At 47.1% G+C, this 13,024-nt stretch overlaps 1 protein-coding gene across 9 annotated transcripts in view; it reads left to right on the top strand.

Annotated features, from left to right (window-relative positions):
- The first annotated feature begins 471 nt into the window (after positions 1-471).
- The window catches only part of AAK1 (AP2 associated kinase 1), an 87,613-nt gene continuing 75,060 nt past the window's right edge, over positions 472-13,024 (top strand). For 3 of the 9 annotated variants that reach the window (XM_041128259.1, XM_041128258.1, XM_041128257.1), the window contains exons 1-2: positions 472-821; positions 945-1,279. In XM_041128259.1, the coding sequence (XP_040984193.1) occupies positions 1,117-1,279 (163 nt within the window). In that variant the 5' untranslated portion in view covers positions 472-821; positions 945-1,116. The remainder of the gene's footprint in view (positions 822-944; positions 1,280-13,024) is intronic. The other 6 variants (XM_030034440.2, XM_030034439.2, XM_030034443.1 and 3 more) reach the window with 3 other exon arrangements.

Genomic DNA, 13,024 nt, shown 5'->3' with positions numbered 1-13,024 from the left:
GAGGCGCCAGCGCGGGCCGCGGCTCCACGCTGACAGGATTTCTGAGCCCATCCCTCCAGGCGGGGGGAAGAAATGGCCCCCGAGCACCCTCCGCTCTCCCTCGACCCGCCGGGGACCCCATCCCCGCCGGCCGGGCTGAAGGCAAGCCTCCGCCTCAGGGTCCCCCTCCTCAGCCCCCTCACGGCCCCGCCAAAACGTCGCCCCCCGCCCGCGCCCCCTCCTCGCCTCCCCCCCTCCCGCCCTGGCGGAGCCGCGCTGCATGCCGGGAGTTGTAGTCCCCGCCGCGGCAGGGCGCTGCCCCCGCTATCGCTACCGCTCCGCGACTGGGAACTACCACTCCCAGGGTGCCGCGCGGCGGGGCCGGCTGCCGCCATTCCGCCGACCCCCGTCCCCCGTCCCCCGTCCCGCAAAAGGGCATTCGCCCCTCCGCCGCGCTGTGGGGTGGGGGGTGACCGGCCGCGCTCCCGGGTTGTTCCGCCGGTGGGGGGGGCGGGGGGCATCCCGGGGCGGCGGGGCCGAGCCGAGCCCTCCGTGCTGGCGGGGGCGGTGCTCCCGCCGGCAGCCGGGACTTCCTGTGACAGCCCATTTCCTGGTCGGATGGGGCCGGCGGGGGGTGGCGGTAGCGGTGGCGGGGTCGGTCCCTGACGGGCTCGGTGGCCGCCGGGAGCTCCGCCAGGCAGCGATGCGGGCCCCGGGCCCTGCCGGCAGGCGGTCTCCGCCGTGACCCGCCGCGGGTCAGCCGGAGGGGCTGCGGCAGGCAGGCGGGCCGGCCCTGGGCGCCGCTGCGGGGGTGCATGGAGGCACCCCCCGCCCGCAGAGAGGTACCGGGCGGGGGGCCCTGTCAGTCAGGGCTTCCCCTGAGGGGGCTGCGGTGGCCCAGGCCGTGCCGTGGGGGTAACCGCCTTTCCCCTCCCGTTATCCCCCCCTCCCCTGTGGTTTTGCAGGTGTGAATCCCCCGGAGGACAGCGCGCCTGCTCTGCTTGGCCCCCACAAGGCGAGCGGCCCCGGGTCCCCCCTCGCCGGCCTCGGCCGGGCTGCAGGAGGAACAAGGAGAGGGGCTTGGGACCTTAAAAATAGCGTCGCCCCCATAACCAGGCAGCTGCTGTCGCCTGAGAAATGAAGAAGTTTTTCGACTCGCGTCGGGAGCAGGGTGGCTCTGGCCCCGGATCGGGCACCAGTGGCGGTGGCGGTGGCAGCAGTGGCCCGGGCAGCGGGTACATCGGCAGGGTGTTCAGCATCGGCCGGTACCAGGTGACGGTGGACGAGGTGCTGGCGGAAGGTAAGACCCCCAGTCCCTTTTGCGGAGTGCTCTGCCTTTGCTTCTTTTCCCTCCTCCTTTCCCTCACAAAACTGGAAAGGGAGGCTTTGGCCTTTCCCCTGCCCTCTCCCTCTATCCCTAGCTCCCCCAATATTTCATTGTCCTTGACGGACTTGCAATCCGGTGGCATCTGCAAGCTGACATTTCTGGTCTTCCCGTGTGTAGTGTGGGTTTGCTGGATTTGGTTTGGGTTTGTTTTTTTTTTTTTAAAGGCTTTACAAATTGAGGGGATTTCAAAAGGTAATTGTTTCCCACCTTCCCTAAACTGGGAATTTAAAAAAAAAACAAAACAAAACAAACCCAAAATTGTCAAATGTTTGGCTGCAGAGCAAGGTGCTGTAAATAAAGAAGGCAGTGGCCTTCACTCTAACTTTCTTCAGCTGGTTGCCTCCTTTCCTACACTAAGCAGAGAGGAATAAAACACTGGAGTAAACTTCTTGTAGCTATGTCATGCACATAGGTAGTCTGAGTAGAGCAAGCTGTGATCTGGGATGAGGGATTTCTGGCTTTGCAGGGGAAGCAGTAATCCCAATTGCATTTTTTCAAAATAAAACAGTTAAAAGAACTAAAAATGAACAGTAGGGATTATAAAACTCTTTACATGTACAGTCCTTGCAGTGCAGCAAGCTGCTGGTGGTATTTTTTTTAATTGTAACCAGTACTGCTGCTTTAACTATCATTTTACATTTCATTTTGGGCTATAAGGAACCTTATGAGTGGCTCTGGCTGGTAACCTTAGCCTCGACCTTCAGAGAGGTGTTGGCCTCCTTAGACCTGCTCCTGGTCCCTCTCCTTTGCAGCATCCTTTGCAATTTCAGTCAAAACAGTGTTTTGTTTTGATCTTGTAATTGCGAAGGAGAGGGTAGCTGCTGTATGAGAGCTGAGTGGGAGGACCTGTGTTGGCTTCTACAGAAAGAACCCTAAAATGGAAAAGGGACTCTGTACGCTGTGTGCGTTCAGGTTTGTAAAAAGTCACCACAGTGTACAAGAAAATAGATCTGTGATCATCTTTCAGACATGGTTTCTGATATGTTCTGCTGCATGCTGAGCTGAGAGGAGCACTGAAAACAGTCCTTCAGCTAGTCACTATAGTGATTTTTTTCCTGACTCGAAATTTGCAATATCGGTTTGCCTTGGCTGATATTTCTAAGGCCCTTTTGGCCCTAGAAGCTTAGGAACTATATGAACTAAATGTGAGAAGCTGTCACAGTCTTTTTTTAATGCAGGTTGGCCTCATCCTGGTAACATGGGAAAACAGAGGCTTTTTTTGCTGATGAATAATCTGTTGGCAGGTTCTGCCCCGGTGCTGACAGCACCAGGAAGCGAGCCTGTGTGTCACTGGGCTCTCTCCTGCTTGGCAGGCCTAAGCTACAGCCACCAAAGGTGGGAGGTGGTAGCACAGATTGTGCAGGAGAAGTGCTTCCCCTCCGCACCTTGCTGTCCTGGAGGATCTGCTGCTTGTGGGGGCTTTTGCCGGTGACTCCTGGTTTCTTGACTGGCCTCTGGGATGGAGCATTGCCTAGGGTTGGCTACAACTCTTAGATCGGCACGCACAGGCCAAGTGAGGTGCAGGAGGCCTGTAAAATGGGTGCTGTGTTCTCTTCCTGCCCATGCTATAAGGCAAAGGAAGTTCTTTTGGTGAAATGTGCTATGCAGGTGTTTTCCTCACAGTTAGTCTCCTGGTGCGGGCAGTCTGAAATCCCTCTGCATGGTGAGTGAAGTCTCCAAAGGGACAAGAGTAAGGTGGCTTGTAGGTTTGCAGGTTGTCACCTTTTGATGGGAACAGAGGGGTGAAAATGCCATTTCCTTTATAGGAAGGGTAGGTCATCTGGGGTGTCAATGTGGGTCAGAAGCACTGCAGCTTTGCATACCTGTGGCCTTTTGGTGTAGCTGTGTGTACTCCCCAAGTGCTGGTAAACAGCATTTTTTAATTGACTTGGCTGGAGACCTGGGGAGCTCTCTGGCAACCTGGTCCCTGCACTACTGATGTCCGAGTCCTCAGCTGGAAAACTTTTTGTATCTGCAGTGAATTTTGGTGGTTCAGCAGTGTTGAAAAGGCAACTTATGAAGTCTTGGCTATTTCTGCTAAAAGGAAAAGTCCCCTGTGAAACGCTTTGGAGGAGGAGGAGGAGTATCCTGTCTGGGAAAGAAACATCTCTCGTCCCTGTTGCTTTAGAAGGGAGAGGAAAGGCCTGTGTTTTGGTGCAGCATGTGAAGCCTAGAAAAATGAAGGAGATGTAAGAGTGGTTTAAAAGAAAGAGTCTCTGAAATGATGATGGATGGTGTGTGGGGATACTTGAGTTGCAAGCCTGAGGAACTGGTTCAAGCAGAAGTTTTTGAATTAAAGTGTTGGGATTTACCTCTGGTTGTCAAAGCTGTGACTGGTCACTCAATTCTGCTGAGCAACCCTGCTGAAGATGACTGCTCCCTGGCCCAGGATGGGAGTCCTTAATGCAGGCGCTGTGAAGTGTGCCAGATGGCAGATGTCTCCACGTGCTCACAGTCTCTTGCGTAGATCCCCCAAAATATCTGCTGCGGTTAGGTACGCCCCCCACCCCCTTAAAAATAGTTGTGTCTGGATACTTGCTTTCCTGGGCAAGGAGGAACGTGTCTTCCTTTTGGAAGGAAGTAGATGGGAATAATATAGAAGGAACTTGAATGGTTGTTTGTCTGTGGTGCTATAATACCAGTGAATCAGGTGGGGGTTTTTTTTGTTTGTTTGTTTTACAAACAGTATATGGCAATAGGTGATTGATTCTTAGTTGGGTCTTTGTAGTCATCTTGCTCTAATCCATATAATAGCACAAATAATCTCTTGAAAAATTCCCCACAAAGTTTGCATGAGGATTAACTGCTGTGGGAGGTCAGCACTGCTGGCCTTGGAGTTCTGCAAGGCCAGGGTTAAAGTCGGTGGCATCATCGTAGTGTTCCAGTATGGGCTGAGCGGGGGTCGTTACTGACTTTAAGGTGACTGGTGTTTCCCGGAGCTGAGGTGAATGCCCAGGAGGCATTTGAGTGTGTGGGTGAGTCAGGCTACTATCTTACTGTTTTGTTTATGGAAAGAAACCAAAACAGTGTGATCAAATTGGATGCTGCTTTTTGTTTCTGCCTGTGTGTAGGGAAAAAAAAAAAACAACAAAAAAAACCCCACCCCAAAACCTCACCCTGGAGCTATAAGGAGGACGGTGTCCCTCTGATGAGGACCAGAGCAGCAGAAACATTGAGAAGCATGTTGCCAGAAAGCAGAAATTTGCTAAGGAGTTTGTGGGATGTGCCAGTGTGGCAAAGTACCACAAGCTACATGTGCTCCCCTGAGCTAAAGCTGACAAGGTGGGGATAGCCCCAGTGTCCAGTTTTCAGGGGGCTATGTTTTGTGTTACTCTGTGTACCTGCAATATTGTAAGAGAGTGCTGAATCGATCTAAGGTACGTCAGCGTTGATGGGGTGTGTGTTTGAGCTAGGATTTTGCTTGTCTTGGTCTATTTCTAGCAAAAGATACAGGCTGTGCTTCTTCAGGTCTGTGAAAAGTCACTTTTTCCATTAGTAGTATTTTTCTGAAGGTGCTACTTGTAGTCTTTTCCCCTTAAAATGTGTAAGTTAGGGGATTCAGGTTTAATAATTGTCAGATATTTCACTGAAAATTTTTTCAGATACCTGCCTCTGTGTGTGCTGCTAGCTAATGTATATTTCAAAGTATTTAATGGTAGACATTATAAAACAATGCAAAATCAGCTTAAATTGGCCAGCTATGTTTTTTACTCCGTTTTGAAAAGACAGATGTTGCGGGAAGGTTTCATCATGATTTTCTTTAGCAGACCTGCAGGCCAATGCATGCATGAAGAGCTTGGTAAGGCTGTGAATGCACAACCTGTGCCCAGTGGGGGAAGGTGGTCCCTTGAGCTGCCTAAATGTGTGGCTGGGCTAATTGCAGAGGACTTCTGCTGACCCCTGCCTGGCTTACCCTCAGCGCTTTCTTTCCCTAGAGTGTGCAGCACCATAACCTGAAGTCCCTAAACTTACACGTGAGCTTCTTCTGAAACAACTTCGCCTTAAAACAAACCCCACCTGAGGTAAATTTTGCAGATTTACATGATCCTCAACCCAATTCCAGTGTGGTTGGGTTCAAGACACCACTTTGAAATGTATTTTGTCAGTTACTGACTTCTAGCTTCTGCCAAGTGCCAGCTGGTAATCAGCTGACCAGTGACATTTGGATTAGGAGTTAAACTATTTCTCCTCTTGGAATGGGACATGTGATTTCCCTGCCCACCCCCCCCTCCCTCCCCCCTTGCTTTTCCTGTGTACCTTGTGAGGCAGGGCATGTACAGTGTGCTCTGCACTGCTAGGTAGGATATTGGCTCCTCTCTGTTTTAGTAGTCTGTTTTTTTGAGTGTACAAGCCAGGCAAACTGGTGAAGAATCCCAACTGAGTGTTATTTGGAAAATGTTGAGGTATCCCAAGTGCTTTGGTGCTTTTAGCAGCACAGATTTTGCTGAGGCAGAGTGTGTGCCATGTCCCTAGATGTAATCAGGAAGGAAAAGAAGGTGTTAGTGGATTTAACTGTGTAATAAGTTGTATAGCCCAGAGACTCTTGTCATCTTAGCCTCACTTGTAAGCTTTACGCAACATGTCAGAGAATGAGTCTGGGATTGTACATGGGGGTGGCTAGTTTCTTACGTAACAGCTATATGACCTAAAAGCATATTTAATGGCAGTGTTAGTCCAGTGCGGTCATGAAAGGAAGTTTTCTGCAGTCATCTTCCTAGGAAAGAGCCCTCCATGTTAAAACAAAGTAGTTTCTAATTCAAGCAGTCCTGCAACAGGCTTACGAAGTTGTCAGTTACTTAGTATAAGAAAGCTTAGTTTTGGGTTTCTGGCTGAGGAAAATACAGGGTTTAACTATCCAGCTCAGGTCTTGCAGAAGTGTTCTAGTAGTTAGTTATGTGTGAACAGGTAACTAACCTCTGGTTGCAACACCAGCAAGGACGTTTTGGATCTAAGGGGAACAACCATAATGTTACTGTCATGGGCCTTCTCCCCTTTGTAAAGGAGCTTGTCAGCAGTTGAAGAGAGCAGGTGGTAAGTTATAAATGTGCTGAAGACAAGCTGGAATCCCCTTTGGGTTTAGCACTTGCTGTCTTCTAAGCTCACCCACCTGCATCAATCATGGCTAATAAGGGGTCAGAACTGACTAGGTGCTGCACACTTGCATTGAGACTGGAAGCTGCTTCCTTTGAAGGTGACTTTTTTCAGTGAAAATAGTGATTTGGGCAGACTGAGGCTGTGCCTGTTGGAACAGCACCTTGCCAGCTGCAGGGCTTGCTGCTGCTTTTCTGGAAAGTCACAACCAATTTGCCTTTATTTGTACTAAGTAAGTGTTAACTAGTGTTTCACATGTGGAAGGAGACAGGAAGTCTCTGAGGAGAAACATGCCATAAGCAAACCCAGTTTACAGAGGAGTTGTCCCCTGATAACGAGAGGTAACTGAATAAATAAGTTTCCCAGGAAAGGATGCTTGCCTTCTTGGATGGGGGGGAAGCGCAGGATGTCCTTGTGGTGGTATTGTATTGGAAACATACCTCCTTAAATCAGATACTGGCTGCTGTACTTTTTTTGAATGTAGGAACAATACTGACAGTGATTTACAAGCACAAGGAAAAGATTTGGAAAGGCTTGAGTGAAACACAGTTGCCAGGTAGTTCTCTCTCATTTGTGGCTTTTTATCATTATGGAAACTTTCCTCTTCTCCTTTTGTAGGAGGTCCGGGAATTGCCACTAAATGAAATGAAGGTTATTGTTAGCTGCCTACAGTATGATGCAGTAGAATGAAAGCAGAGGAGAGCTGCTGCAGCTCCTCTAACATGAGGAGCTCTCACTACCCTGTTGCCAGAGTATCTGAGCCCTGGCACTGCCTACGAAAATGTCCTTCCGTTCCTTTTAGGGCTGCTGGGAAATAATATACTGAGATATGAAGGTGAAGCAATGCAGAGTATGTGCGGCCAAGTCAGGAATTGATCTCTGGCCTTCCAGATTGAGTGGTTTAATTGCAGTCTGTGTTTTCTCTCAAATGCTGCCTCTGTGTGTTTTAAATGGGTGTGCTCTTGGCGCACATGTGATTTGGGCATAAATTTACGCTTGCTCTGTGGCAGAACCCATGCTGACATCAGGACCCCGGGCCATGTGTCACAGGATTGGATTAAAGACTTTTTTGGAACAAGATACTCATAGCATCTGGTTTGCTTCATGATTTTGCAGAAACAAATTACGTACCAGTGACGGGTGATCTCATAGATGAAAAATAAAAAAAGCCATCAGCAGCCGAGTTCCCCAAGCAGAGATGTATGTGTGCATGTACATCCACCCCGCAGTTGAGCTGGAAGTTGGCTGGTGCTGTGATGAGGACAGGTAGATCTGATCTTCATTCATTCACTGTTAGGACATGCTGGTTTTACTTTGTATTTGGTGTTCGTAGGGCTGTAATAGGGAGGTGACCCCAAAATGTGCCTGTGTGAACTTAAAAAGCAGTCTGGCATGCTGTTCTCGAGGGTGTGATAGTAAAATACATGGTCTTCTGAAACTATGTAAATGCACAGCTGTTATTCAGATGGTATCTTAGCTTGTATCTTCTTCTGTAAGCTAAATGATGCTTGCAAGCTTGACATGCTTTTGGTGCACAACTCTAATGACAGCAGTAAAATAAACTCGGAGCTTGTCTCTTAAAGAAGTGCAGAATGCTTCATGAGAAGCACGGTGTGGCCTGGTTCGTGTGGTCTTTCCCTGAACATCAGTTTCTGTTCAAAGCACCATAGCAAGCAAGAGGAACCCTTGGTTTCATGTGGTTTACCTGTTTTTGTGACGTTACTGCTGTCTTGGATTGTACATGGAAGAAGCTATTCAGATGCTGCGGGAGTGAGAGTGATATAAAACACAGACTTTCAAAGTGTTTTAAAATACTTAAAATGAACACAAATAATCAGGGCTGATGTGAGAGGAGCACAGAAGTGCAGTCCTATTGCTTTATGTGCCTTGCCTGCACAACCTACCTGCTAAGTCAGTGATACTTTAGTTACCTGTCATGAGCCTCTGAAGGATTAATTGCTTCTGACTTGGGAAATGCTTCAGAAATAAAGACCTTCTCTCCAGCGTTTAGCTGCTGCTTTGGAGGAGTGAGCTGGATCGATAGGAAATCCTTGCCTTATGACTGCAGTGTGTTCACATGAAGATATTTGTGGCTGCTGTTGATCCTTGGGCTCTGGTCTAATAACTCTCTTCAGGACCTTTGGCAAGAAGTGTATAATACCAGGGGCTATGCAAATGATTGGTGGCATGAAAGATACGGTGAAATTCTTAAAGAAAATAATCCTTTAAGTTGGGAGAAGGATCTGTGAAAGCACCTGTGTGCGTGCATATACTCATGCGCTGACACACCTGCCTTTCTTTTTTTACCCAGATACCGTAGCACCTCTTGTTAGGCAGGCATATGTGTGGTGTGTAGTTGAATAACACGGAATAACCATCCCTCTGGGATTCAACACAAATAGGCGGGAGTGCATTGGCTGGAGGGAAGAGGCAGTGCCATGTCTCTTTGGGGAGAGAGCTGGGTTAAGGACAGGAGATAAGCAGAGATAAATACATTAGGATGGCTCAGTGGCTGGAATGGAAAGGTTTTCTCTTTGAAGGATCCCTGTTGCTTTGAGTAGAGTTCTGCAAATGTCCTGTTAGGCGACTTACAGAAGAGGTACCTGCTAAACTCATCCCATGTCTCTATTCCTTATTTCCCCCTTGCAGTGCAGGTATTGTCAGCAGGATGCTCGTGACTGTTTGGGAGCAGGTGATGGGGATGCTAGCTGATGTGCACTGAGTATTCCCTGGGGATTTCAGCAAGCGCTGCTTGCAATGTTGAGTGTGTTCTGACTTAAGCTCTTTGGTAGCTGCATATTCATTACGGTCCTTTCACAAGTCAGCAGATGTAAGATGACACAAGAAGCCAGCCCCAGTTGTCAACTGGTAAGATCCTGCTGGTTCTTATGTTCTTTTTTTTTTTTTTATTGATTATGTTTGTAAGGAAATAAGTGCATTGCAGAGCACTGATGTTTGGATTGTGGGGTGGCAAAAGGTGAAGGAGGGACAGTATGGCAGAGAGAAAGGGAAGGGGCAGTACAGACTTGGGTCAGACTGTCCTGGGGTGACTTGAGTGAATATTTCTGGCAAGAAAAATTCTGCTGAAAGTCAGAGCCTGTCTTTTGGTCTTTACCTGTTGCTTTTGAGTTAGAAGATGTACTTAGCTGTGTGAATATGAGTTTTCCCTTCTGTTTCTATACCTGATTACCAGTTGTAGTTTGAACTGTTGTGCTGTTGCTGCCCTTCAGCGACCACAAAGACCCCTGTGTACTAGGTGTCGTACAACTTGTGGTTCTGTACGTGGTTGTTCCCCTTCTGCTCTCTGCAAAGTAGACAAACAGATGGTGGAAGAAAGGCTTATCAAATTATTTTACAAATGAGAAACTGAAGCACGTGAAGATGTAGCGATTTGATAAGGGCTATGTAGGAAAGCAGTGATTAAGCCTTGTATTAAATGCAAATGTAACTCCTTGTCTGGTGTTTTAACCACAGTGTCATTAATATTCATGTCACCATAGTATTGAGGAACTTTTATTATGGACTAGGGCCCTGTGTCACATAATGCAAACACAGAACAAAGACTGCCCATACTCCTGGGAGGTGCCTGGCTGCCCTCGCCTGTGCCTGCTGAGGCTCAACATTTGCGTTTGGTACCAAAATATGCTCGTGTGCTGCTGCCTTAGGAGACATATTCAGAAAGACACATCAGTAGGTGCAAGCAGCTGTAATCTTACAGCTGATCATGACATGATAATTAACACAGTATCTTCTAAAGATCTGATGTTATTGAGAGACCACAGGAAACACACAAACTCAACCTTGCTCACACAGCATTCAACAGAACATGTGACAGGATTAAACATGTATTGGATTTTTTAAAATTTAAAATGATGCTATTTTTGGAGTGGGACAGATGGTGGTATTCTACCTTTTGCTTTTGTTTTAAACTTAACAACATAAGAATCATATAGGTTGTACCTTTCTTTTCCTGCTACCAAGCAGGCTAGAAATGCATATATTGATATATTTTGTGTAAGTTGGGGTTCTCAAGCACTTATGTAAGTTCATTTGAGCTGATGAATTAAATCCCTAATAATTATGGGGCTTGTGAGTGACAGTCACAAGACTACAGGTTCTGGACCCCTGCAACCCTTTCCTGTTTCTGGACATCTGATAAATGAACAGGCAGGCACATGTCTATTCATATCTCCTTCCTCACCTGTGTATATGTAGAAAAACTCAAAGCTGTGCTTCACGTAGGGCTGGTTTCTGCCACCCTCCGCTGGCCCTGTGCTGAGTGATGGATACTGTGTGCTCCTGACTGTACCTAGTGGTTTGAATTCCCCGAGAGCTGCCTGGTGGGATAGTAGATACCTCTCGCCATGCTTGGCATGTACTGAGGAGTTGAAAAGTTCATTGCTGTCTTCAGGGTTCGATTAGCATATACACTTCTAGGGGAATATTATGTAGTCCTTAAGTTGTGTTTTCCTGTTACTCAGTGAGATGGCGCTTCTGTGGCTCAAGAGTATATCTGTGGTTATATGGGAGACCTGGAAAGGTTGATATCTGGATTCCTGGGTTTAGGCAGAAGAAACTTGTTTGAAACAAACCTCCATACACTGTTGTGAAGCTCTTAGAGTATCATGTTAGCTGTGAGCTTGACCTCCTCCTAGAATGTATGTATTAGGGTTTCTCTTGTGTTTTTCATGCTGCTTTGCTCAGGGATGTCTGGGTGCTACCATAGTAATCAAAATTCCTAAATGTCTGACTTGTCTGTTGCCATGAGCTCTCTTTGGATCCTTGCATAATTGCTTCCCAAATGGAGTTTGCTGTTACCATAGCACTTAAGGTCTCCAGTAAGCCCGCTCTGGCTGGCCCTTGCAAGCAAGTCCAGTTAAAAACCAGTCCCAGGCCTGGCCAGCTGAGTATTGCTTTCTCCTTCCTCTACACCTCCAGCTACAACCTGCTCTCTGCTCAACTAGTTTCATTTTTTCTCTCCTATCCAGTCGACATGATTCACTGCTTTCTTGCCTTTCCAGTAAAGCTTTTCAGCTGCATGCAGTTGCTGCAGGTTCTTGCTGGCTTTGCAGTTCCAGTCATGTTCACTCAAAAACAGTCATGCTCTGCAGCATGTTTATGCCATTGCTAATTTCACTTGAAGATGAACGAGGTCTCAGATGCTATTAGCAGCTGCTTGGAATAATAGCAGCTGAAATGTGCTTTTTAGAGGGCTGATTGATAACTAAATAAATGATTTTCTTTTTTTTTAAGCTGTGAGTTATTCATGACCCATTAATTTTTTTTTTTCAGTCTTATAGTGGAAGTTCAAGGACTAAAATTGTCACAATAGAGAGAGACTGAGTCTGCTTTGCCAAGTAATCTACTTGGAGGCAGTGTATCTTGCTGCACAGTAATAAAATACTGCTCCATCAGCTTTGGGTTTCCAAGTCTGCCTGTCAGGGAGGAATTGAGTGGATGCAGAAGACTGTAAAGCAGAGCACATGCCTAGCAAATCTACCCACGTGAACATCTAAACGTGCTTCCTGCTGTGAAGGCCAGTACAGTTCCATAGCCTTTAGTGAGCTGTTATTTGTTATGAAATTGCTGTCACAAATACTGTGAGACTTAATACCCCTAAATTAAGGTGTCCAGGCTGTGTTCTGACTGTGTTCTTGGAGGATGGGTAGTGTGACAAGGTGTTGCTGCCCGTGGACTAGAGCTTTTGAAAAGGGAATGCAAAGTTAATGCCCAGGATGAATCTTGCCCACTGATTATTTTAGGCTTCTAATACACTGTTGCATGGCAGAGATTAATTTCTGTCCCCCTGCCCCCCCCCCTTTTTTTTTTTCTTTCTCCCTTTCTCTGCTATATTGTAATTTACAGCTTCCTTTTTTTACTTTCTCCATGGAACTGGCTGGGAATTGAAGGAGTATTGTCTAGGGCAGAGGAGTGGCTCTTAAAGATCTGAGACAGGGCCCTGTAATGAGACAGGGTCCTGAAAAATGCAAAGAAATGAAGCTGAACAACTTTAAATCAGACCTATCAAAATAAAACCCGGAGAAGTGAGGAAGAGGCAGTTAAGCTTTTTCCATGTCATCAATGCAGTGAAAATGCCTGTGACTATATAAATATTTTGTGGCTGTTTGCAATTGTGAGTGTGATAGTTAATAAACTAAATATTCACCCCCCAAACCCACAACAATCCCTAACCAACCAGTCTTGCTATCCTAAAAGTAGGAGAGGTAAAGACCTTGCTTCTATTCTGTATGGGGTGACATTTCTGGTTGTATTATTTTGCACAATTTAGGCACTTGTGGCCGTGACTGCCACGCTAACATTAACTGTGATGTACTGCCTATTTAAAAAGAGCCCAGAAGAGGGTGGAGCCTGTAAATCTAAATCTGTCTTGTCATGGCCTAGATATTGCAGCAATGACACTAAGCGAGGGCCCTGTAATTATGTTGGTAATATTGGATAATCACATTAGGATTCTCAGCTATGGTAAATCTGCATAGGGCTAACTATGTCCCTGCTTTACTCTTGCTGAGAATCTGACCCACGAGCTCTATGTGAGCTTAAGCCTTT

Source organism: Aquila chrysaetos, chromosome 13 (genome assembly GCF_900496995.4).
Source record: "Aquila chrysaetos chrysaetos chromosome 13, bAquChr1.4, whole genome shotgun sequence".
NCBI classification, from domain to species: domain Eukaryota; kingdom Metazoa; phylum Chordata; class Aves; order Accipitriformes; family Accipitridae; genus Aquila; species Aquila chrysaetos.
The sequence above is the reverse complement of the archived record's forward strand: the minus strand, read 5'-3'. Positions and strand labels throughout refer to the sequence as shown.